The sequence below is a fragment of the Balaenoptera borealis genome, assembly GCF_965194805.1.
Source record: "Balaenoptera borealis genome assembly, chromosome: 10".
In the NCBI taxonomy this organism is placed as follows: Eukaryota; Metazoa; Chordata; class Mammalia; order Artiodactyla; family Balaenopteridae; genus Balaenoptera; species Balaenoptera borealis.
Genome location: NC_138874.1, coordinates 104,407,502 through 104,434,319, shown reverse-complemented (window position 1 = coordinate 104,434,319; position 26,818 = coordinate 104,407,502). Strand labels below are relative to the sequence as shown.

At 41.7% G+C, this 26,818-nt stretch overlaps 1 protein-coding gene across 4 annotated transcripts in view; it reads left to right on the top strand.

Moving 5' to 3' along the window:
* Nucleotides 1–26,818, top strand: part of GFRA1 (GDNF family receptor alpha 1) — a 221,631-nt gene that overhangs the window by 174,516 nt on the left and 20,297 nt on the right. For all 4 annotated transcript variants that reach the window (XM_082407847.1, XM_082407848.1, XM_082407845.1 and 1 more), the window contains 2 exons: nucleotides 1,551–1,685; nucleotides 11,280–11,461. In XM_082407847.1, coding sequence (XP_082263973.1) covers nucleotides 1,551–1,685; nucleotides 11,280–11,461 — 317 coding nt within the window. The remainder of the gene's footprint in view (nucleotides 1–1,550; nucleotides 1,686–11,279; nucleotides 11,462–26,818) is intronic.

Here is a 26,818-nt window from a genome sequence, read left to right as displayed (position 1 = left end):
GCATTCACTCTCTCCTTTTCTTAAATAAAGTAGTCCCTAGTAGGATTATTTATCAACTATGGAATTACAAGTTTAAGAAATAACTGAATTAAGTAAGGAGTGCTCATTGTAAAGAGTTTTTTAAAAAAAAATACAGAGAACCCAAAGGAGACAGTGTTAAAGATCTACAGCCCCACTCCAGGATATAATCACTGTTTACAGCTCAGTCTGTACCTTCTAAGTACACATGCTCATTAAATACTCCGTACGGGGCCAAGCCTCAGGACTGCCAGGTGTTTCTGGCCTGAGGATGATGAAATCCTCATTATTTAAGGGAATACCTGGTTGAGACAATGCATTCTATGCACCAAAATTTATTTCTCCCTTGGGTCCAGCTCTTTCCCTCCACTCTGGTCATTGGGTTCTAACTTCTCTCAGGACAGAGCTTGTTCCTACTTCTTCCAAATGTCAGGGATCCATTCTGGTGCCAGGCATACAGTGGGTGCTTAGTAGGCATACTCTAACCTCTTCACCCAGCGTTTGGGGTGCCCGTTCCTTTCTCACCCAAAGTTAGAAGCTTCTCTCTGCTGTGGGTTGACGTTTTCATCCCAAGGTATAATGGGACGTTATTTAGTTCAAGTCAGTAAGGAATGTAGGGCAAAGAAGTTATGCCCTTGACCCAGAAGGGCTTAAAAAGAATATTTTTTTCTGTTTCTGAACCAAATATATCCTGTGGCTCACTGGACTGCCTGTTACTTCTTAATTCCACAAACTGTATAAAAACAGAAGGCTTCTTGGCACGAGTAGGCATTGCCCGGTGTGAGCCACCCAGGAGGAGACATTTGGGTCGTGTTAAGTATAAACGCATCGTTTATTTGTTCCAGTACAGAACTCATCAGAAGAACAATGAATACACGGGAAGATGTAGGCAAGAGCGGCCACCCAGCATTTCTTTGAGGACTTTTGAGGACTCTTAAGACAATACTCCAGGAGCCATTGGCTTAGAGAATTTCCATTGTTTATTTCCAATTCCATCACAACTTGGAACGCTAAATCAGTTGAGAGCCTCCTTGTATACATCCAGAATGTGGGGTAACCCATAAGGATAGCTTCTAAGCTTCTCTGGGTTACTCTGAAGGAGCCCGTTGCTTCCGAGGGAAGTAGAGGCAGCGTCCTAAAAGGATTTTTTAAGATGTGTAAAACCAGCTCTATCTGTTTTTGAAGATTAATGACATTTTCAAGAAAATGCAAGGGATTTGGCAACTCATGCATTCTAAGTTAATTCTCTCCTACTCCATGACATCCATACCGTTTGTGCAGCGAAAAACACCCTAAGAGCAGCTCAAGGAGTTCTGTTAGAATTTTTTAAGTAAATGTGTAAATTATTTTATGTGCTCAAGATAAATTGCCAAGAAAATGCACTGCTTAACCTAATTTTCCACTCAGCAAACACAATGTTTGTAATTATCCACGGTGCATCCGCTGTCAGAGGAACATTTGTTTCTTTTTAGGCTCTAGGAAAGTTTATACCATCACACAAGAATAAAACGCCTTGTTTTTTACTCTTCTAGGTACAGTCATGACCCCCAACTACATAGACTCCAGTAGCCTCAGCGTGGCCCCCTGGTGTGACTGCAACAACAGTGGAAACGACCTGGAGGAGTGCTTGAAATTTCTGAATTTCTTCAAGGACAACACATGTCTTAGTGAGTTTGAAAAACAACAGGCAACAAACACACAAACATGTTTTCCCCTCTAAGTTCAAGCTGTCCCTTTGTGTTTCTTGTGTCTGCCTTGTCTCTCTCTCTCTCTCTGTCCCTTTTTTTCCTGATCGCTGCCGGTGAATCCAGCTCCTTTTGGCCACACTATGTAATGCAGAGGGGCCGGAGCAAGTGATGAACTGGGTGCTGCTAAGATGGCGAGTCCAGAGGCCCAGGAGAGTGAGAGATGCAAATAACCGAGGGTACATTGTGTGGGAAAGAACATTTCTACCCACAGATGAGATTTTGATCTTGGCAACCAACCCCAAGTCAGTTCCAGCAGTTCTTAAAACCTGGTCAGAATATACAATGTGAGACGCTCAGACAAGTTAGATGGGGGTAGGCCTCCAAGGGCTCTCTGCGAAAAATTAGAATGTTAACATCAATAGCCCCCTGGATGTTCAGGGTTGGCTCCGAGGAGAAGTAACAGTGCTTGAGTGAGATCGGCTGGCGATGCAGCCAGGAGCTTCAGGAGGTCGGTTATCTCCGGAGATGAGCTGAGCCGGGGCTGGGGGGCGGGCGGTGGGCTCTGCTTGGGAACAGTACTGGTTATTATTGCAGGGTCCTTTAGGCAACTTGGAAACATGTTTCCCAAAGGGAGAGGGATAGAGAGAAATGTACGGGTGTGAGCGATGGGCCTCATCAGATGAACTCTGTAAGCACTGTGCCAGGTCTCCCTTCTGTCCACCGAGATGTGCACGCTCTAGGCGATGATCCAGCTGAGATGCTTGAATACCTTACTCGCATTTTGCGATGGCAGCCACCATTAATTTATCGGGTGCCTGCTCTGTGTGCAAATTCAGTCTGTGAGAAGTGTACCGTATACATTGTCGCACTGACTGTAACGTGCACCTAGGAGATGCAGGTGTTATCTCCGTTTCACAGTTGAATAAACAGCTGGTATTCACCTAAACCAGCCGTGCCAGAGATAGGATCCAAAGCCCCCTGTGCCCTGAGGGCTTCTGTGTCAGGCCTGATATTGAAGGGCCTGATGGACAAGAACACGTGCCTGCACGTCGGGGACCAGGTATGACTTCCCAGTGGGAAGTGTGGACCAAGGTTCACCTACCCCTCTGAGCACTGTGCCCTCAGGTGACAATTTCTCCATGGTGCTCTGAGTGATTCCTAAAGAATTAGCAAACTATTTACTGCATGCACATGGGAAAGCTTTTAAGTGTTACTTCTAAAACCTCCTCAACTGTTTCTTTTGTTGAAAAGACAAATCTTAGTGATTTGCTCAGTAGGTACTTGGCTATAACCAAATGCTTTGATCATCTTAAAACTAAAACAAGCTTTTGGACACTTAAGTGAAATTTAAACCCATAAAACTAGTCTAAAGTATGGAGACATTTGCCAAGACATTGGGCACACCGCGGAACTACACCTTAAGCCTTTTATTTGGTCTTGACTAAAAAAAAAAAAGAAATATATATAAACACACACACACACATATCCTCTTTTTCACATCCTGCACACTCTTCTGGCAGAATCCAAGTTTTAATGAAGATAAAGCAATGACAATAGAGGTTAGTGTGAGAAAAAAGATTATACTCACTTGGGCTGGAAAACCACTGCCTCATAGAGAAATTAAAGTTGTCCCTGCTTAATAATATTTTGGTGAAGGGGATAATGGTATCTTATTGCTAATGACTTTTCAATAAAAGTAAATGCGTTTGGTCTTCACCGGTGACCAAAGCCAGGCAGAATTTTTCATAGTCATTCCATTTATACTTTGATTAGATGGAACACAGGGCTGTAAATTCAGTCTCTTGCAACAGGCCCTAGAGTAGAAAGAATTAGAATTTGTAGATTCCAGCCCAAACGCAATAACCCAATTCTGCTCCCTTCAAATTAACCAACACCCTCCAATTCCCCTATCGTGAGCATGACTCCAGTCTGTTGTTTACTTCTGGTAATTGGGGAGGAGACAGTTATTTTCAAGTCAAAGTACATGGCCGAGGTGAAGGGAAGAGAGCAGAATGGTCTGGGGGCAGAGATGAGACATCAGTTACTGTCACTCAAGTCTTTTTTCAAGTGCCACCTTCGCCTCCCTGGACCACTCCATCGAAACTCCAGTTCCCCGTTCCCATCCTGGTGCTCCCTGAACCCCACCTCTGCGTCATCTTCCTCCAAGGATTTCTCACCACCTAATGTATTATATACTTTACTTATTTGCTTCCCCAACCAGAATGTGACCTCCACGAGGACAGGGACTTTTGTCTCTTGTTGCTGTCATTGTTGTCCCCTGCCGATTCCCAGCACAGAGCAGTGACTGGCGCTCAATAGATGTTCCATTGACACTTGAACGAATGAATGAGCAAGTAGACAAACAGTCTCCCCAAATGGCAAGGCAAACACGTTGGAAATCACAGACAGTTTCAACAAATGACATGGGTTTCCTGAATCTACATGCCTTAACAAGAAAAAGGAAGGTTTTGCTGCTTTCTTGTTGTTATCCTGGGTCATTTAAGGAAACTGGTCCCCCAAGTAACCTCTTTCTTTACGTTCCTCCCACCAGTTAAGCCATGTAACATGGATGGGAGCATTAGAAGCATTGATATTAATTTGAAGCGGTTTCTTACAGCCTAAAAAATGTAGTTTTAGAAAACAAGCTTACAATTTGCTGAACTTAAAGGATAACAATTTTAGAACAAAATGTCCCTTCTAAGATGAAGATTAGGCTTAAATTATTCTGTCTTGTATATTGAAAAATGCCAGCTAAGAGTCATATATTAAAAATTTACACATTCAGGTCCCAAATGGAAGAGTTTCATTTCTTATACAATGAATATGAAATAAAAAATTCCTAAATCCATGCCAAATCCCCGAGGACCTGATTATAAACTGTTTTTTATTCATCTTGTGGGGGAGAACAACACACAACCAATTTACTTGTGCCATAAAAACAATCTAATCCCATGAAATTATAATAGGATTTTAAAGTTTTACATTTTAAACTTTTCATTTAACAGAGCTGCTCCTTCCTAATTATGCAGATTTTGTTTGGACCACTGGGAACAAAAAGGGAAAAAAATAATCTTTCTTAAATTTTCACTATATATTATTGATGAGGTTTGGGATAGATTTTTCTTTTAAAGAAACGGGTTGCGTTTGTACTTTGAGCAATGCTGGGCTCATAGTAGGTGCTCTGTTGTAGCGAATCACACTTTTTTGCTGTTTGATTTTACTGGCTGCCAAATTTCTATGAATGCCACTGAGTTACCCCAGTATCATAATTAGGGATGTGGTACTTTAAAAAAACAGTAAATAGACTCCCTCTTTTGAGAACACCGGAATCACAACTAACTGCTGAACAATCATCGACACAAAGACACTGGAACTCACCAAAAAAAATACCCCACATGCAAAGACAACGGAGAATCCGCAATGAGACGGTAGGAGGGGTGCAATCACGATAAAATCAAATCCCATAACTGCTGGCTGGGTGACTCACAAACTGGAGAACACTTATACCACAGAAGTCCACCCACTGGAGTGAAGGTTCTCAGCCACACGTCAGGCTTCCAACCCTGGGGGTCAGGAAACGGGACGAGGAATTCCTAGAGAATCAGACTTTGAAGGCTAGTGGGCTTTGATTTCAGAACTTCGACAGGACTGGGGGAAACAGACTCCACTCTTGGAGGGCACACACAAAGTAGTGTGTGCATTGGGACCCAGGGGAAGGAGCAGTGACCCCATAGGAGACTGAAGCAGACCTACCTGCTAGTGTTGGAGGGTCTCCTGCAGAGGCGGGGGGTGGCTGTGCCTCACTGTGAGGACAAGGACACTGGCAGCAGAAGTTCTGGGAAGTATTCCTTGGCGTGAGCCCTCCCAGAGTCCACCATTAGCCCCACCAAAGAGCCTGGGTAGGCTCCAGTGTTGGGTCGCCTCAGGCCAAACGACCAACAGGGAGGGAGCCCAGCCCCACCCATCAGCAGACAAGTGGATTAAGTTTTACTGAGCTCTGCCCACCAAAGCAACAGCCAGCTCTACCCACCACCAGTCTCTCCCATCAGGAAACTTCCACAAGCCTCTTCGATAGCCTCATCCACCAGAGGGCAAAAAGCAGAGCAGGAAGAACTACAATCCTGCAGCCTATGGAATAAAAACCACATTCACAGAAAGATAGACAAGATGAAAAGGCAGAGGGCTATGTACCAGATAAAGAAACAAGTTAAAACCCCAGAAAAACAACTAAATGAAGTGGAGATAGGCAATCTTCCAAAAAGAGAATTCAGAACAATGATAGTTAAGATGACCCAGGACCTCAGAAAAAAAAATGGAAGCAAAGAACTAGAAGATGCAAGAAATATTTAACAAACATCTAGAAGAATTAAAGAACAAACAAACAGAGATGAACAATACAATAACTGAAATGAAAAATACACTAGAAGGAGTCAGTAGCAGAATAACTGAGGAAGAAGAACAGATAAGTGACCTGGAAGACAGAATGGTGGAATTCACTGCCGCCAAACAGAATAAAGAAAAAAGAATGAAAAGAAATGAAGACAGCCTAAGAGACCTCTGGGACAACATTAAACACAACAACATTCGCATTATAAGGGTCCCAGAAGGAGAAGAGAGAGAGAAAGGACCTGAGAAAATATTTGAAGAGATTATAGTGGAAAATTTCCCTAACATGGAAAAGGAAGTAGCCACCCAAGTCCAGGAAGTGCAGAGAGTCCCATACAGGATAAACCCAAGGAGAAACACGCCGAGACACACAGTAATCAAATTGGCAAAAATTAAAGACAAAGAAAAATTATTGAAAGCAGCAAGGGAAAAATGACAAATAACATACAAGGGAACTCCCATAAAGTTAACGGCTGATTTCACAGCAGAAACTCCACAAGCCAGAAGGGAGTGGCATGATATACTTAAAGTGATGAAAGGGAAGAACCTACAACCAAATTACTCTACCCAACAAGGATCTCATTCAGATTCGATGGAGAAATCAAAAGCTTTACAGACAAGCAAAAGCTAAGAGAATTCAGCACCACTAAACCAGCTCTACAACAAATGCTAAAGGAACTTCTCTAAGTGGGAAACACAAGAGAAGAAAAGGACCTACAGAAACAAACCCAAAACAATTAAGAAAATGGTAATAGGAACATACATATCGATAATTACCTTAAACGTGAATGGATTAAATGCTCCAACCACAAGACACAGGCTTGCTGAATGGATACAAAAACAAGACCCACATATATGCTGTCTACAAGAGACCCACCTCAGTAGGGACACATACAGACTGAAAGTAAGGGGATGGAAAAAGATATTCCATGCAAATGGAAATCAAAAGAAAGCTGGAGTAGCAATACTCATATCAGATAAAGTACACTTTAAAATAAACAATGTTACAAGAGACAAGGAAGGACACTACATAATAATCAAGGGATCAATCCAAGAAGAAGATATAACAATTATAAATATATATGCACCCAACATAGGAGCACCTCAATACATAAGGCAACTGCTAACAGCTCTAAAAGAGGAAATTGACAGTAACACAATAATAGTGGGGGACTTTAATACCTCACTTTCACCAATGGACAAATCATCCAAACAGAAAAGTAATAAGGAAACACAAGCTTTAAACGACACAATAGACCAGATAGATTTAATTGATATTTATAGGACATTCCATCCAAAAACAACAGATTACACTTTCTTCTCAAGAGCTCACGGAACATTCTCCAGGACAGATCACATCCTGGGTCATAAATCAAGCCTCAGTAAATTTAAGAATATTGAAATCATATCAAGCATCTTTTCTGACCACAATGCTATGAGATTAGAAATCAATTACTGGGAAAAAAAATGTAACAAACACAAACAAATGGAGACTAAACAATACGTTACTAAATAACCAAGAGATCACTGAAGAAATCAAAGAGGAAATCAAAAAATACCTAGAGACTAATCATGATGAAAACACGACGATCCAAAACCTATGGGATGCAGCAAAAGCAGTTCTAAGAGGAAAGTTTATAGATATTCAAGCCTACCTCAAGAAACAAGAAAAATCTCAAATAAACAATCTAACGTTACACCTAAAGGAACTAGAGAAAGGCGAACAAACAAAACATAAAGTTAGCAGAAGGAAAGAAATCATCAAGATCAGAGCAGAAATAAATGAAACAGAATCAAAGAAAACAATAGCAAAGATCAATAAAACTAAAAGCTGCTTCTTTGAGAAGATAAACAAAATTGATAAACCATTAGCCAAACTCATCAAGAAAAAGAGGGAGAGGACTCAAATCAATAAAATTAGAAATGAAAAAGGAGAAGTTACAACAGACACCGTTCTAAGAGACTACTACAAGGAACTCTATGCCAATAAAATGGACAACCTGGAAGAAATGGACAAATTCTTAGAAAGGTATAACCTTCCAAGACTGAACCAGGAAGAAATAGAAAATATGAACAGACCAATCACAAGTAAAGAAATTGAAACCGTGATTAAAAACTTTGCAGCAAACAAAAGTCCAGGACCAGATGGCTTCACAGGTGAATTCTATCAAACATTCAGAGAAGAGCGAACACCCATCCTTCTCAAACTCTTCCCAAAAATTGCAGAGGAAGGAACACTCCCAAACTCATTCAATGAGGCCACCATCACCCTGATACCAAAACCAGACAAAGATACTACAAAAAAAGAAAATTACAGACCAGTATCACTGATGAATATATATGCAAAAATCCTCAACAAACTACTAGCAAACAGAATCCAACAACACATTAAAAGGATCATACACCACGATCAAGTGGGATTTATCCCAGGGATGCAAGGATTCTTCAATATATGCAAAACAATCAATGTGATACACCATATTAAGAAATTGAAAAATAAAAACCGTATGATCATCTCAATAGAAGCAGAAAAAGCTTTTGACAAAATTCAACACCCATTTATGATAAAAACTCTCCAGAAAGTGGGCATAGAGGGAACCTACCTCAACATAATAAAGGCCATATATGACAGACCCACAGCAAACATCATTCTCAATGGGGAAAAACTGAAAGCATTTCCTCGAAGATCAGGAACAAGACAAGGATGTCCACTCTCACCACTGTTATTCAACATAGTTTTGGAAGTCCCAGCCACAGCAATCGGAGAAAAAAAAGAAATAAAAGGAATACAGATTGGAAAAGAAGTAAAACTGTCACTGTTTGCAGATGACATGATGCTATACATAGAGAATCCTAAAGATACCACCAGAAAACTACTAGAGCTAATCAATGAATTTGGTAAAGTTGCAGGATACAAAATTAATGCACAGAAATCTCTTGCATTCCTATACACTAATGATGAAAAATCTGAAAGAGAAATTAAGGAAACACTCCCATTTACCATTGCAACAAAAAGAAGAAAATACCTAGGAATAAACCTACCTAGGGAGACAAAAGACCTGTACTCAGAAAACTATAAGACACTGATGAAAGAAATTAAAGATGATACCAACAGAGAGAGATATATCATGTTCTTGGATTGGAAGAGTCAATATTGTGAAAATGACTATACTTCCCAAAGCAATCTACAGATTCAATGCAATCCCTATCAAATTACCAATGGCATTTTTTACAGAACTAGAACAAAAAATCTTAAAATTTGTATGGAGACACAAAAGACCCCGAATAGCCAAAGCAGTCTTGAGGGAAAAAAACGAAGGTGGAGGAATCAGGCTCCCTGACTTCAGACTATACTACAAATCTACAGTAATCAAGACAATATGATACTGGCACAAAAACAGAAATATAGATCAATGCAACAGGATAGAAAGCCCAGAGATAAACCCATGCACCTATGGTCAACTAATCTATGACAAAGGAGGCAAGGATATACAATGGAGAAAAGACAGTCTCTTCAATAAGTGGTGCTGGGAAAACTGGACAGCTACATGGAAAAGAATGAAATTAGAACACTCTCTAACACCATACAGAAAAATAAACTCAAAATGGATTAGAGACCTAAATGTAAGACCAGGCACTATAAAACTCTTAGAGGAAAACATAGGAAGAACACTCTTTTTCATAAATCACAGCAAGGTCTTTTTTGATCCACCTCCTAGAGTAATGGAAATAAAAACAAAAATAAACAAATGGGACCTATTGAAATTTAAAAGCTTTTGCACAGCAAAGGAAACTGTAAACAAGACTAAAGGACAACCCTCAGAATGGGAGAAAATATTTGCAAAGGAATCAACGGACAAAGGATTAATCTCCAAAATACATAAACAGCTCATGCAGCTCAATATTAAAAAAACAAACAACCCAATCCAAAAATGAGCAGAAGTCCTAAATAGACATTTCTCCAAAGAAGACATACAGATGGCCAAGAGGCACATGAAAAGCTGCTCAACATCACTAATTGTTAGAGAAATGCAAATCAAAACTACAATGAGGTATCACCTCACACAAGTTAGAATGGGTATCATCAGAAAATCTACAAACAACAAGTGCTGGAGAGGGTGTGGAGAAAAGGGAACCCTCTTGCACTGTTGGTGGGAATGTAAATTGATATAGCCTCTATGGAGAACAGTATGGAGGTTCCTTAAAAAACTAAAAATAGAATTACCATATGACCCAGCAATCCCACTACTGGGCATATACCCAGAGAAAACCATAATTCAAAATACACATGCACCCCAATGTTCACTGCAGCACTATTTACAATAGCCAGGTCATGGAAGCAACCTAAATGCTCGTCAACAGACAAATGGATAAAGAAGATGTAGTACATATATACAATGGAATATTACTCAGCCATAAAAAGGAACGAAATTGGGTCATTTGTGGAGACGTGGATGCATATAGAGACTGTCATACAGAGTGAAGTAAGTCAGAAAGAGAAAAACAAATATCGTATATTAACGCAAACATGTGGAACCTAGAAAATGGTACAGATGAACCGGTTTGCAGAGCAGAAATTGAGACACACAAGTAGAGAAAAAATGTATGGACACCAAGGGGGGAAAGCGGCGGGGATGGGGTGGTGGTGGACTGAGTTGGGAGATTGGGATTGGCATGTATACACTGATGTGTATAAAATGGATGAGTAATAACCTGCTGTATAAAAAAATAAATGAAATTAAATTAAAAAAAGAAAAAAACAAAAAAACACTAAATGGTTTGCTTTTAGTATAGAATTTTGACACAAGCATTTTCTTGGAAGATGGACCAGTGACTGTGATCCCAAATAACAGGTCTGAGGCTGGCTTTCAAAAGGCTCGACTGATGGGTGTTTCAGGGCAAGGATCTTGCTCCACACCTGGTACGTGAATAGGGACACAATACATATTTGTTGTACTTAGAGCAGAGCTAAGTGTCCAGCTCAGGGTTTAATGAATGAATTAATTTTTGAGCACCTGACCCATGGCTGGCTTTCAGCATGTGGAGGGTGGATGGATGGATGGGTTTTGTTCAGAGAAGTCCAGTGCTCTCATCAGAATTTCTAGTGTGCCTCTATGCCTTCATGTATCCTGTCTGTTACATTTGCTGCTTGACTTTGAAATTGAATTTCCTCCTGTTTTACTGCAGAAAATGCAATTCAAGCCTTTGGCAATGGCTCAGATGTGACCGTGTGGCAGCCAGCCCTCCCAGTTCAGACCACCACTGCCACCACCACCACAGCCTTCTGGGTCAAGAACAAGCCCCTGGGGCCAGCAGGCTCTGAGAATGAAATCCCCACTCATGTTTTACCACCTTGTGCAAATTTACAGGTAAGAGCAGGGGCCTGAACTCCCTGTCGGTGCTTACTTCTGAGGGGAACAGAGATTCATTTTCTGAAATGCATTTAGAGATGGAGGGAGAATCTTGGAATGCTGCTCAGGTTTGAGTCTCAAAAGTGCATTTTAACCATGAGAGATGGAGACCGTGATGTTCTCTAGAGTGGAGAGAAGGATGGGCTCCGGAACTGACTCTGCCATTGACAAGGGCTAGGGCTTTGGTCAAGGTACTTGTATTGGCCTTGGTGTCTTCACCTATAAAATGAGGGGTCTGGGCAGATGAATCCTTAAGCTTTCTGTTTGCAGGGTGGTGGAGTTGAGTTAGCTATTTATTTATTTATTTATTATGCTTTTTCAGTGTTCTGTACAAAGCAGCAACGTACAGAAAAGGAAGGAGCTCTTGGATTTTTGTTTTTAATTTTTAAATTAAAAAAAGATTCGCATACAATTTGTAAAGGTTACTTTCCATTTACAGTTATTACAAAATATTGACTATATTCTCTGTGTTGTACAATAATACATCCTTGAGACCATCTTACACCCAATAGTTTGCACCTGATGCTCCGCCATCCCTGTACTGCTCCTCCCCGCTTCCTTCTCCCCACTAGTAACCACTAGCTTGTTCTCCATATCTGTGAGTCTGCTTCTTTTTTGTTACGTTCACTAGTTTGCTGTACTTCTTAGATTACACATATAAGTGATATCATACAGTATTTTTCTTCCTCTGTCTGACTTATTTCACTTAGCATAATACCCTCCAAGACCATCCATGTTGCTGCAAATGGCAAAATTTCATTCTATTTTATGGCTGAGTAGTATTCCATTGTACATATATATACATCTTCTTCATTCATCTGTTGATGGACACTTAGGTTGTTTCCACATCTTGGCAATTGTAAATAATGCTGCTATGAACATTGGGGTGCATGTATCTTTTCAAATTAGTGTCTTTTTCTCACATATATACCCAGGAGTGGAATTGCAGAGTCATGTGTAGTTCTATTTTTCGTTTTTTTGAGAAACCTCCATAATGTTTTCCACAGTGGCTGCACCAATTTACATTCCCACCAACAGTGTACAAGAATTCCCTTTTCTCCACATCCTCAAAAACATTTGTTATCTGTGTTCTTGTTGACGATAGACATTCTGACAGGTGTGAGGTGATATCTCATTGTGGGTTTGATTTGCATTTCCTTGATGATTAGTGATGTTGAGCATCTTTTCATGTGCCTGTTGGCCATCTGCATTTCTTCTTTGGAAAAATGTATATTCAGTTCTTCTGCCCATTTTTTTTTTAATTTTTGAATTTTATTTATTTTTTTATACAGCAGGATCTTATTAGTCATCCACTTTATACACATCAATGGATACATGTCAATCCCAATTTCCCAATTCATCACACCACCACCCCCGCCCACCGCGGCTTTCCCCCCTTGGTGTCCATACATTTGTTCTCTACATCTGGGTATCAATTTCTGCCCTGCAAACCGGTTAATCTGTACCATATTTCTAGGTTCCAAATATATGCGTTAATATGTTTTGTATATATTTGTTTTTCTCTTTCTGACTTACTTCACTCTGTGTGACAGTCTCTAGATTCATCCACATATCTGCAAATGACCCAATTTTGCTCCTTTTTATGGCTGAGTAATATTCCATTGTATGTATGTACCACATCTTCTTTATCCATTCGTCTGTCGATGAGCATTTAGGTTGCTTCCATGACCTGGCTATTGTAAATAGTGCTGCAATGAATATTGGGGTGCATGTGTCTTTTTGAATTACGGTTTTCTCTGGGTATATGCCCAGTAGTGGGATTGCTAGGTCATATGGTAATTCTATTTTTAGTTTTTTAAGGAACCTCCATACTGTTCTCCATAGAGGCTATATCAATTTACATTCCCACCAACAGTGCAAGAGGGTTCCCTTTTCTCCACACCCTCTCCAGCATTTGTTGTTTGTAGATTTTCTGATGATGCCCATTCCAACTGGTGTGAGGTGATACCTCATTGTAGTTTTGATTTGCATTCCTCTAATAATTAGTGATGTTGAGCAGCTTTTCATGTGCTTCTTGGCCATCTGTATGTCTTCTTTGGAGAAATGTCTATTTAGGTCTTCTGCCCATTTTTGGATTGGGTTATTTGTTTTTTTAATATTGAGCTGCATGAGCTGTTTATATATTTTGGAGATTAATCCTTTGTCCATTGATTCATTTGCAAATATTTTCTCCCATTCTGAGGGTTGTCTTTTCGTCTTGTTTGTAGTTTCCTTTGCTGTGCAAAAGCTTTTAAGTTTCATTAGGTCCCATTTGTTTATTTTTGTTTTTTTTTCCATTACTCTAGGGGGTGGATCAAAGAAGATCTTGCTGTGATTTATGTCAAAGAGTGTTCTTCCTATGTTTTCCTCTAAGAGTTTTATAGTGTCCAGTCTTACATTTAGGTCTCTAATCCATTTTGAGTTTATTTTTGTGTATGGTGTTAGGGAGTGTTCTAATTTCATTCTTTTCCATGTAGCTGTCCAGTTTTCCCAGCACCACTTATTGAAGAGACTGTCTTTTCTCCATTGTATATCCTTGCCTCCTTTGTCATAAATTAGTTGACCATATATGTGTGGGTTTATCTCTGGGCTTTCTATCCTGTTGCATTGATCTATATTTCTGTTTTTGTGCCAGTACCATATTGTCTTGCTTACTGTAACTTTGTAGTATTGTCTGAAGTCAGGGAGTCTGATTCTTCCACCTCCGTTTTTTTCCCTCAAGACTGCTTTGGCTATTCGGGGTCTTTTGTGTCTCCATACAAATTTTAAGATTTTTTTATTCTAGTTCTGTAAAAAGTGCCATTGGTAATTTGATAGGGATTGCATTGAATCTGTAGATTGCTTTGGGAAGTATAGTCATTTTCACAATATTGATTCTTCCAATCCAAGAACATGGTATATCTCTCCATCTGTTTGTGTCATCTTTGATTTCTTTCATCAGTGTCTTATAGTTTTCTGAGTACAGGTCTTTTGTCTCCCTAGGTAGGTTTATTCCTAGGTATTTTATTCTTTTTCTTGCAATGGTAAATGGGAGCGTTTCCTTAATTTCTCTTTCAGATTTTTCATCATTAGTGTATAGGAATGCAAGAGATTTCTGTGCATTAATTTTGTATCCTGCAACTTTACCAAATTCATTGATTAGCTCTAGTACTTTTCTGGTGGCATCTTTAGGATTCTCTATGTATAGTATCATGTCATCTGCAAACAGTGACAGTTTTACTTCTTCTTTTCCAATCTGTATTCCTTTTATTTCTTTTTCTTCTCTGATTGCTGTGGCTCAGGCTTCCAAAACTATGTTGAATAAGTGGCGAGAGTGGACATCCTTGTCTTGTTCCTGATCTTCGAGGAAATGCTTTCAGTTTTTCCCCATTGAGAATGATGTTTGCTGTGGGTTTGTCATATATGGCCTTTATTAGGTTGAGGTAGGTTCCCTCTATGCCCACTTTCTGGAGAGTTTTTATCATAAATGGGTGTTGAATTTTGTCAAAAGCTTTTTCTGCATCTATTGAGATGATCATATGGTTTTTATTCTTCAATTACTAAGTATGGTGTATCACATTGATTGTTTTCCATATATTGAAGAATCCTTGCATCCCTGGGATAAATCCCACTTGATCATGGTGTGTGATCCTTTTAATCTGTTGTTGGATTCTGTTTGCTAGTATTTTGTTGAGGATTTTTGCATGTTTATTCATCAGTGATATTGGTCTGTAATTTTCTTTTTTTGTAGTATCTTTGTCTGGTTTTGGTATCAGGGTGATGGTGGCCTCATTGAATGAGTTTGGGAGTGTTCCTTCCTCTGCAATTTTTTGGAAGAGTTTGAGAAAGATGGGTGTTAGCTCTTCTCTAAATGTTTGCTAGAATTCACCTGTGAAGCCATCTGGACTTTTGTTTGTTGGAAACTTTTGTTTGTTGGAAAGTTTTTAATCACAGTTTCAATTTCATTGCTTGTGATTGGTCTGTTCATATTTTCTATTTCTTCCTGGTTCAGTCTTGGAAGGTTATACCTTTCTAAGAATTTGTCCATTTCTTCCAGGTTGTCCATTTTATTGGCATAGAGTCCCTTGTAGTAGTCTCTTAGAATGCTTTGCGTTTCTGCAGTGTCTGTTGTAACTTCTCCTTTTTCATTTCTAATTTTATTGATCTGAGTCCTCTCCCTCTTTTTCTTGATGAGTTTGGCTAATGGTTTATCAATTTTGTTTATCTTCTCAAAGAAGCAGCTTTTAGTTTTATTGATCTTTGCTATTGTTTTCTTTGATTCTGTTTTCATTTATTTCTGCTCTGATCTTGATGATTTCTTTCCTTCTGCTAACTTTGGGTTTTGTTTGTTCGTCTTTCTCTAATTCCTTTAGGTGTAACGTTAGATTGTTTATTTGAGATTTTTCTTGTTTCTTGAGGTAGGCTTGAATATCTATAAACTTCCCTCTTAGAACTACTTTTGCTGCATCCCATAGGTTTTGGATCGTCGTGTTTTCATTATCAATCTCTAGGTATTTTTTGATTTCCTCTTTGATTTCTTCAGTGATCTCTTGGTTATATAGTAATGTATTGTTTAGCCTCCGTTTGTTCGTGTTTGTTACGTTTTTTTCCCCAGTAATTGATTTCTAATCTCATAGCATTGTGGTCAGAAAAGATGCTTGATATGATTTCAATTTTCTTAAATTTACTGAGGCTTGATTTATGACCCAGGATGTGATCTGTCCTGGAGAATGTTCCGTGAGCTCTTGAGAAGAAAGTGTAATCTGTTGTTTTTGGATGGAATGTCCTATAAATATCAATTAAATCTATCTGGTCTATTGTGTCGTTTAAAGCTTGTGTTTCCTTATTACTTTTCTGTTTGGATGATTTGTCCATTGGTGAAAGTGAGGTATTAAAGTCCCCCACTATTATCGTGTTACTGTCGATTTCCTCTTTTAGAGCTGTTAGCAGTTGCCTTATGTATTGAGGTGCTCCTATGTTGGGTGCATATATATTTATAATTGTTATATCTTCTTCTTGGATTGATCCCTTGATCATTACGTAGTGTCCTTCCTTGTCTCTTGTAACATTCTTTATTTTAAAGTCTATTTTATCTGATATGAGTATTGCTACTCCAGCTTTTTTTTGATTTCTGTTTGCATGGAATATCTTTTTCCATCCCCTCACTTTCAGTCTGTATGTGTCCCTAGGTCTGAGGTGGGTCCCTTGTAGACAGCATGTATGTGGGTCTTGTTTTTGTATCCATTCAGCAAGCCTGTGTCTTGTGGTTGGAGCATTTAATCCATTCACGTTTAAGGTAATTATCGATATGTATGTTCCTATTACCATTTTCTTAATTGTTTTGGGTTTGTTTCTGTAGGTCCTTTTCTTCTCTTGTGTTTCCCACTTAGAGAAGTTCCTTTAGCATTTGTTGTAGAGCTGGTTTGGTGGTGCTGAATTCTCTTAGCTTTTGCTTGTCTGTAAAGCTTTTGATTTCTCCATCGAATCTGAATGAGATCCTTGTTGGGTAGAGTAATTTGGTTGTAGGTTCTTCCCTTTCATCACTTTAAGTATATCATGCCACTCCCTTCTGGCTTGTAGAGTTTCTGCTGAGAAATCAGCCGTTAACTTTATGGGAGTTCCCTTGTATGTTATTTGTCATTTTTCCCTTGCTGCTTTCAATAATTTTTCTTTGTCTTTAATTTTTGCCAATTTGATTACTATGTGTCTCGGCATGTTTCTCCTTGGGTTTATCCTGTATGGGACTCGCTGTGCTTCCTGGACTTGGGTGGCTATTTCCTTTTCCATATTAGGGAAGTTTTCAACTATAATCTCTTCAAATATTTTCTCAGGTCCTTTCTCTCTCTCTTCTCCTTCTGGGACCCTTATAATGCAAATGTTATTGTGTTTAATATTGTCCCAGAGGTCTCTTAGGCTGTCTTCATTTCTTTTCATTCTTTTTTCTTTATTCTGTTTGGCGGCAGTGAATTCCACCATTCTGTCTTCCAGGTCACTTATCTGTTCTTCTTCCTTAGTTATTCTGCTATTGATTCCTTGTAGTGCATTTTTCATTTCAGTTATTGTGTTGTTCATCTGTGTTTGTTTGTTCTTTAATTCTTCTAGATCTTTTTGTTAAACATTTCTTGCATCTTCTTGATCTTTGCTTCCATTATTTTTCCGGGGTCCTGGATTATCTTTACTATCATTATTCTGAATTCTTTTTCTGGAAGGTTGCCTATCTCCACTTCATTTAGTTATTTTTCTTGGGTTTTATCTTGTTCCTTCATCTGGTACATAGCCCTCTGCCTTTTCATCTTGTCTCTCTTTCTGTGAATGTGGTTTTTGTTCCACAGGCTGCAGGATTGTAGTTCTTGCTTCTGCTTTTTGCCCTCTGGTGGATGAGGCTATCTAAGAGGCTTGTGGAAGTTTCCTGATGGGAGAGACTGGTGGTGGGTAGAGCTGGCTGTTGCTTTGGTGGGCAGAGCTCAGTAAAACTTTAATCCGCTTGTCTGCTGATGGGTGGCACTGGTTTCCCTCCCTGTTGGTTGTTTGGCCTGAGGCGACCCAACACTGGAGCCTACCTGGGCTCTTTGGTGGGGCTAATGGTGGACTCTGGGAGGTGTCACGCCAAGGAGTACTTCCCAGAACTTTTGCTGCCAGTGTCCTTGTCCTCACGGTGAGACACAGCTACCCCCTGCCTCTGCAGGAGACCCTCCAATACTAGCAGGTAGGTCTGCTTCAGTCTCCTATGGGGTCACTGCTCCTTCCCTTGGGTCCCAATGTGCACACTACTTTGTGTGTGCCCTCCAAGAGTGGAGTCTCTGTTTCCCCCAGTCCTGTCAAAGTCCTGCAATCAAATCCCACTAGCCTTCAAAGTCTGATTCTCTAGGAATTCCTCCTCCTGTTGCTGGACCCCCAGATTGGGAAGCCTGACGTGGGGCTGAGAACCTTCACTCCAGTGGGTGGACTTCTGTGTTATAAGTGTTCTCCAGTTTGTGAGTCACCCACCCAGCAGTTACGGGATTGATTTTATTGTGATTGCACCCCTCCTACCGTCTCATTGCGGCTTCTCCTTTGTCTTTGGATGTGGGGTATCTTTTTTGGTGAATTCCAGTGTCTTCCTGTCGATGATTGTTCAGCAGTTAGTTGTGATTCTGGTGTTCTTTCAAGAGGGAGTGAGAGCACGTCCTTCTACTCCGCCATCTCGAACCAATCTCCCTCTTCTGCCCATTTTTTAATCGGTTGTTGGTTTCTTTGATGTTGAGTTGTATGAGCTGTTTATGTATGTTGGATATTACTCCCTATCAGCCATATCATTTGCAAACATTTTCTCCCATTCAGTGGGTTGTCTTGGGGGCTCTTGGCTTTGTCAACATCATTGCCATTTAGGCTCAATGTGGAATATTTAACTCTATCTAAAGATAAGCCAGAGACAGTGTTACTATCCAAGTGTTAAGGCAAATGTAGAGTCCTACTCGGGTTCATTCTTCAGGAAGCAGAAGGAGATGCTCTTTCGTGGTTTGAGGAGCTATAAGGCACTGCAATGAAAACCCCTTGTGTGAATAGAGTCCAGTGAGAACGGCCCAAAAACTTCTTTGGAGTTGATTCAGATCTCCAAGGGAAAGAAGCACAATGACATACAAACAGTCGTTTCCTAACTTTAGTCAAAGCAGAGTGTTGATTCTGCCTTTTTGTTGATTTTTTTCATCATAATGCGTATTCAGCTATTTTGGAACATCTTCATATACTCACCAAGTATTTTCACACACTTCACCTCTTTGGATGTTACCCTCCTGACAGCTGCTCGAGAGATGCTATGATTGTGTTGTTACTGCAGCCTTGGAGGACATGGGGCTCAGTGAGGGGATGCTTTGGCTTGAGCCTGCAGAGCTAGCAAGTCACAGAACCAGCCCTGGAATCTAGAGGCTTGTGTTCTTTCCACGGTTCTTCCTGGATTTGAGAGGCAGCAGTGACCACATGGTGACTTCTGCCTCCTGCCATGCCAGGGGAGGGGACATGTGCCAGGCACCGTGCTGTCACTTCACACTTGTCACTGGAATCCATCCTCCCATCTCCCCACCACCCCCGGCCCAGGCCCTGCCAAGGATCAGCCTCACCAGAACACTCACCAGAAACTTCTCTGCCAAATACCTTCTTGACTCACAACCCAGTCTGTGTCCTAGAAAGTATTGGGGCAGTTTTTCCACTTGTGATTTGCTTGGTATCTTCTCACCCCCAACACTCCCCTCTTTTTCTTAGATATCCTACCTGCCATTCAGCTGAGCTTTAGTCTCTGTCTTCGTCCTCCTGGGTCCCCACCAACACACACCATCTTATACACCCACACACAAGCCTGAGGAGAAGGCGGGTAGGGAAGACACAAGCTAAGGTCAACCAGATGTTCTTCATACTTCTAAAGTGTTTCCTGAGCCCTTCGCATGTCCAGTGCACTGTGCAGGAAATGCCAGAACTAGGAGGAGGCTTGGGGAATATTATGGCATCTAACTGCCCCATCCTGCAGTACAGCCCTGCGGTTCAGGGCGGGGAAGTGACTTGCACTAAGTCCCCCAGCTGGTTAGAGGTGGGTCTAGAGGCAGACATAGCACCACAGAGCACAGTTTCTTTTTTATCTTTGGCCAGGCCTCAGCGTCCTGCTTCCTCTTAGGTCAGCCTTCTGTTCTTGTCGGGTCTGCTCAGCTTCCAGCAACTGTGAAGACAGGTGGCCAGATGAGGGTAGGACCCTGTTAGGATGAGGCGATGACAGTGGCCAGAGGTGGTTCCTGACCACAAGAAGAGGCAAGCTTTGGCTGCAGCAAAACCGGTTTCTTCTCTGCTCGTGTCTAAGTGCACAGAGCATGACGGCAGAGGCAGTGTTCACCCGGTTTATTAAGCTCCTTTTGTGTTCTGGAAACTTCATGGAGATGGGCATTCAAAAAAAATTCTGTCCTCAGTGAGCGTACAAATAGTGGGCAAGACGCAGCTTGTCAGCATTTTTGGAAGGTCAGACTAAGTTAATAGATGGCATCTCAGAAGAATACTCATCACTGGAAACTCCCTGAAATTAGTTTCCCCCATGAGAGAGGAGTCTGACAGCCATGAAGAGGTGTTCTCCCCATCTCCCTGCCCCCCGGCCCACCAGATCACCTGGCTTCTGCTTCTCGGGGTACAGTGCTTGGCTTGGCCACATGGTATTTACCTCCAACAAGATCTGCCCGACCACCCCTCCCTGTCAGGGGGACTCTGTGCCACTGCAGGGTCACCCTGGCAACGTCAGGGGAGACATGAGCTCTTTTCCCAAGAAACAGCCTTTCCTTCCCCTGTATTAGTGATAGGAACTCTGCCTCATAAACAGAGGGGCAAAGTAAAATTAAAGCATGATGTTTCTCTCAGGGCTGCCATTTAACTTCTCAGCAGAAGGGGAAATGGAGACGTGGGAACACCAAGGAAGGAGGGGGCGGCCACACCTCTCTCCCCGATGACACACACACAATCCACACATCTTGGAGCTAAACAGCATTTTACTTCTAGGGAGCTCTTAAGGGTTCCACAAAACCTCACCTTACCTCCTAAGACGACTGCCTGTCTGAGCCCATTTTTTGCACACATGAGGCAGGGGGTGAGGGCTTGGGTTTTGCAGCCAAGCCTGTGTGCAGACCCAGGCTCTCGTCCTTACCAGTATCATGACCTCTCCAAGCCTCCGCTTCGTCATCTACAAAATGTTACGACTGCCTAGCTGCTAGATTAAGAGGATTAAATGGGGGTAATGTTTCAGTGCTTGGGGCAGAGTGAATGCTCCAGAATGTCACATGCGATGCTTAATCTCAAGTCAGTTGGCCATTTGGCCCTTTGCAAGGGATGGATGGTGGCGTTGTGCCTTGCTTGGGGTGTTACACTAGGGAACATTGGTGTGAGTTGCACTAACAGGTATATAGTGTGTTTCATTTTGCAAAACATTTCACATGCATTGTGCCCTTTAGTCCTCACAGCAGCCCATGAGTCAGGTATGATAAACATCCTTCTCTTTTACAGATGAGGCAAGTGAGGCAGGGACAGGCTAGGAACATAACTGAGATCACACAGTAATTCTGTAGTGGGGCTAGGATTTCTTCTTTATTTTTTTTTTTTTTAATTTTATTTATTTATTTATTTTTGGCTGTGTTGGGTCTTCGTTTCTGTGCGAGGGCTTTCTCTAGTTGCGGCAAGCGGGGGCCACTCTTCACCGCATTGCGCGGGCCTCTCATTATCGTGGCCTCTCTTGTTGCGGAGCACAAGCTCCAGACGCGCAGGCTCAGTAGTTGTGGCTCACGGGCCTAGTTGCTCTGCGGCATGTGGGATCTTCCCAGAGCAGGGCTCAAACCCGTGTCCCCTGCATTGGCAGGCAGATTCTCAACCACTGCGCCACCAGGGAAGCCTGGGGCTAGGATTTTTGACTCTGAGGCCAGTGTACTTTTGCCTTGTTCCGTGACCTTGGACAACCTGGGCTCTTTCTTTCTTTTTTTCTTATTTATTTGTTTGTTTATTTATTTATTTATTTATTTATTTTTGGCTGTGTTGGGTCTTCGTTTCTGTGCAAGGGCTTTCTCCAGTTGCGGCGAGCGGGGCTCACTCTTCATCGCGGTGCACGGGCTTCTCTTGTTGCGGAGCACAGGCTCCAGATGCGCAGGCTCAGTAATTGTGGCTCACGGGCCTAGTTGCTCCGCGGCATGTGGGATCTTCCCGGACCAGGGCTCGAACCCTTGTCCCCTGCATTGGCAGGCAGATTCTCAACCACTGCACCACCAGGGAAGCCCTGGGCTCTTTCTTTGAAGTAGGAATGGACAGAGAGTAAGAAGTAAAAAAATAGTAAAGGAGGTCATGCAGTATTTGTCTTTCTGTGTCTGGCTTATTTCACTTTGTATAATGTCCTCCAGGTTCGTGATCTTATTGATATGTGGATTCTAAAAAAGTTGAACTTTTTAAAGCAGAGACTAGAATGGTGGTTACCAGTGGCTGGGGGTGGGGAAATGGGGAGATGTTGGTTATAGGGTACAAACTTTCAGACATGCAAGTTGAACAAGATCTGGATGCATACAGCACGGTGACTATAGTTAGCAGTACCATATTATATACTTGAAATTCGCCAAAAGAGTACATCTTAGTTGTTCTTATTACCCCACCCCCCAAAATGGTAACTATGTGAGGTGATGAATATGTTAATTAGCTTGATTGCGGTAAACCTTTCACAATGTATACATATATCAAAACATCAAGTTGTATGCCTTAAGTAAGTACAACTTTTATTTGTCAATTATACCTCAGTAAATCTGGGGGCGAGGAAGAATAGTAAAAGAGGAAGGGAGAAGCTGGATTTGAGAGACCCATATGTCCCAGTGCTTCCTGAAGGCGGTGCTTCGAATGATGGGAAAAACAGAAAGCTTGTAGGCTGGGATGCTTCATGCTGAAATCCCAGCAGACAGGGTATAGGGGAAAGACTGAAAGTTTGCCACTAAAACTTTTTGCAGCTTGATTATCTCTTTAGAATGACCTATATTAAGAATGGTTGAAAGAATCATTGGAAGCCAGAGGATTGGGGGTGAGTGGGTGAGTGATGAGAGGGGACTTAGCCTATGAGAATGTGGTCCCTGGCGTTGATTTAGGACTCTTGCTTCAACGTAGGGCTCCCAGGAGACTTATTCTTCCCATCTGTCCTTCCTTCGCCTGCCTGGCTATCTTCAGATAAATTACCATTTGCCAGGGGGTCCTAGAAATATCTTAGAGTGGCGTTTGTCCCAGCCGTATGTGTCATTACTCAGAATAGAACTGACTTAAACCAGCTTGGGATCCATTGGTAACAGATTTGGAGCAAGTCAACTATCTTTGGCAGCTCTAAAGTTCACTACCCTCGAGAAGCACCCTCTTGTAATATTTTTAAATATACAATAATATGAGAAAACTCTGAGGGACTTGGGTTTCTGTCTTAACATTTGAGATAGATTTCCCCTTGGAAGGGAAGAAATAAGAATAAACATTTTCAAAAATCGACTTCAGAGTGTAATTATCAACAAACCAAACACAATTCTGTTTGGGGAAAATGAGTGGCCTTGCGTGTGGTGTATATAGGACTCATCTGCAGTTCCTATGAAAGGCTCAGCTTTAAAAAAAGGAAAGTTGGTTGATTAGTATAAAATGTCATAGAAAAGTCCAAGAGCTAACCCCCTGAGATGATAAAATACCAGGTTTTGGGTAACCAGCCAAGCTCCCATGTCAGGATTAATTGGCAGGCATATTAGTAACAAGCATGACACAGGCTGTGCTGTTGCTGGCATATCCCTTTGACTTGCACAAAGTGGTCACATGACAAAGAAACATTAAAAATCCTACCAATTATTTCATCTTCTGTGCACTTGAGTGGTCTGGTAGCTGGAAAAAGCTCAGAATATTTAAATCAAATGGACTGTACTTGTCACTTATTTAAAGTAAATTTGGGAAGTGTAGGTGTTGGAAAAATCTCTATTTTGCATTATTATACATCACTTAACTCTGGTGGCTTAAAGTGAAGACCTCTTAAAGTGGACTTTATAGGCCCTTGATTTCCATGGTCAAATAAGGTTGTAGAAACTTGGGGAATACAGCCTTGGGACTAAGGCTGAGGACCCCTGAGAAATTTTCACTGTCTCTGTCCTTTTCCCCAGGAAGAGATGCGACGTGTGACTGAGAGGAGAAAGTCTGCTGGATGGGGGCGCACACCCAGAGCAGGGCTGGCAGAAGGGTGTAGGTAGCTGTGAGCACTTACTGGGGGCTCCAGGGAACAGGGCTAGCCACATCCAAAGTCAGTTTTTTTGTGAACCAAATAAAATAGATCTATGAGTGAGACATGGAGGTACAGCAATTGTGGATCTCAAGTTTAAGTCTCCTCCCCCCCCTCATCTTAATGGGACTTTTCAGCAGCGTTCTATATAAAAAGGAATTCGCAAAGCAGCTTTCTCAGTCATAAAAGAGATGTGAGCAGGGTCCAAATGAATAGCTTTTGCAAGAATGCTTACTGCTAAAGTCAGCAATGCAAAGGCTCCCTGTCCCTTTACCCCCCTTAACAATCATGTCATCTACTTTGGCAGTCAGACTATGCTAACCCTAAGAGGAACGGTGCTGGCCATCTGTGGGCCATGGGGGCAAAGGCCTTGAGGTGAGCGTCTTTCCTGGAGCAGAGAACCTGGGTTCAGTGGATTTCAGTCTAGGTCTGCACCTCCCTGGCCTCCCAGGAAAGCCTCAGTACAATCCCTCTCTTGGCCAAGCACAGTCTGAAGCTTATAGAAATGCACTGGGCACTTGCATGTTGTAGCACAACGTTTACAGATTGGTAGTAGGGGCAGGGGGCAGATGCACTTTGGCTCTTTAACACCTGCTTATAACCTGTTTAACTCCTACATATGAAGAATATTTGAATATTGAATTAGAACACTGAATATTAGAATACTGCAAAAATCTCTATCTGAAACGAGACCTTCTTCCATCCTGGAGGAACAGCATGTGTTACCCCCTCCCTGCCCCGGTACCTCATCAGACCTAAACAGAGTCCTTCTGTACTGGATAGGGCCAGACCAGACTGGAAATGATTCTGAAGCTCTTCCCAGGGCCAAACCCCACAAGTCTCAATGTGGCAAGAAGGTGATTATCCAAACCTGCTCAATACCCAGGACTCCACTGGCTGTGACCAAGTGAAAATTTTAAGTGTTGAGTTTTAAAAGGAAAGCTGCCAATGGGTGTTTTGTAAATCATTTGTGCCAGCAGGCTGACCCCATTTGTCAGCTAATCCTGGAAATACAGGACGTAAATTTAAATCTTCTAGCATGAAGCACTTAATCAATATTCTAAATGTTTTTCTTGCAATTTATGCTAGCAGAGCAATGGGGAGCTTTGGCGTCCTGTTAATCTTCTGGAGAAGAGTACTTGAGAGCAAGGCCAGGGTGGTGGGATTTTGCACAGGCTGACTGGTGGGAAGGTGGGAAGCTGGAAGGAGATGGGGAGAGGCGCTTATTTCCACACCAGGCCCCTACTGCGGGGATACTCATCCCCTGTACTCACGCCACCCTTGCCAGTGGTTAAAGCCACCCTCCGGTACCTCCATTTCACCCTGTGGCTGACAGCCTAGGAGTTGCTTTGCTGGGGTCGGAGCATGAACTTTGGAGTTGGTTGAACTTGAGTGAGGTTCCCAGCTCACTTCCTATTGCTCTGTGACCTGGGTCATGTTTCTTACCATCTCTGAATGTCTCTTTTAAGCTATCACCCACCTCTGGGGTTTGTTGTGAGGATTAAAGAACTAGTGCCAGTATGCAGAGGGCCTAGCACGACAGGCCAGCCCTCTGCACTTGGAAGTGGACACCACTGTTATCGTGGTTGGTGACACATGTTAGAGCTTTAACTGTGGACCCTGGGGCCATATAGGAAGGTTGTTCCCAGGGATTGGGGTGGGGGTAGGGGCACATGGATGGAAAAAGATGGAGCTCTTTAGGTTTTGCTTCCTTAATTTGTAAGAAGGCTTTGAACCGAGTGATATCCTGCTGGTTCTATGATGCGGTCATTGTAGAAAGTCCCAAGGAAGGAGAGGAAGGGGTGGGATATTCTATGGACACCAGGCCAAGAAGAAAAGGAAACCACAAGACAATAAAGAAAGAATCAGGTCTTGAACTGGGCTTAGAACTGTTTCAGATTCCATGTCTCCCTGCCCAGGAGTCTCTCAAGAGATCCTCCTAACAATCAGATTCTTGGTGCTGTGAACTTGGAGCTGTGACAGTAGTCAGGTCTTGGTCCAGCCTGGGTGTCAGAGTATGACCACCTGCCAGAGGCCATTGCCATATCTCTTTAACTAGTGCTGACAGTGGGAAGAGGTGACACAACTGTAAACAGGAAACACTCTTATTTGCAGAAAAGATGGTATTTGAGAGCTAGCCCTGCCTCTTAGCCTCAAAGACCAGGAATTTGCAGGCTTTCCCATATTGCATTCCACCAGTGCTATTGTTTGCTTAATATTCATCTTTAAACTCAGTATCGAAATACACTGTTAATAACATTTGTGAAACGTGAATCAATGCAATAGCTCTCTCTACATTAAAAAGTCATTATATAAATATTAAAATGAAAGCAATAAAAATGTTTTTTATGCCACCTAAATAAAGTCATACACACCACTGGTTCCAAAACCCCACTTTGGGAAACATTACAAACGATCTAATCGTATGACAGATCCTAGAGCTATTTTCTTCGGTAACTTGCATCACCTCTGCTTTTTGTGGTTTTGTATTAATAAAGCAAATATGCAAATAGTACTTTCCATGGGTCAAGTACTATTCTAAGCACTTTATATAAATCCATATATATATG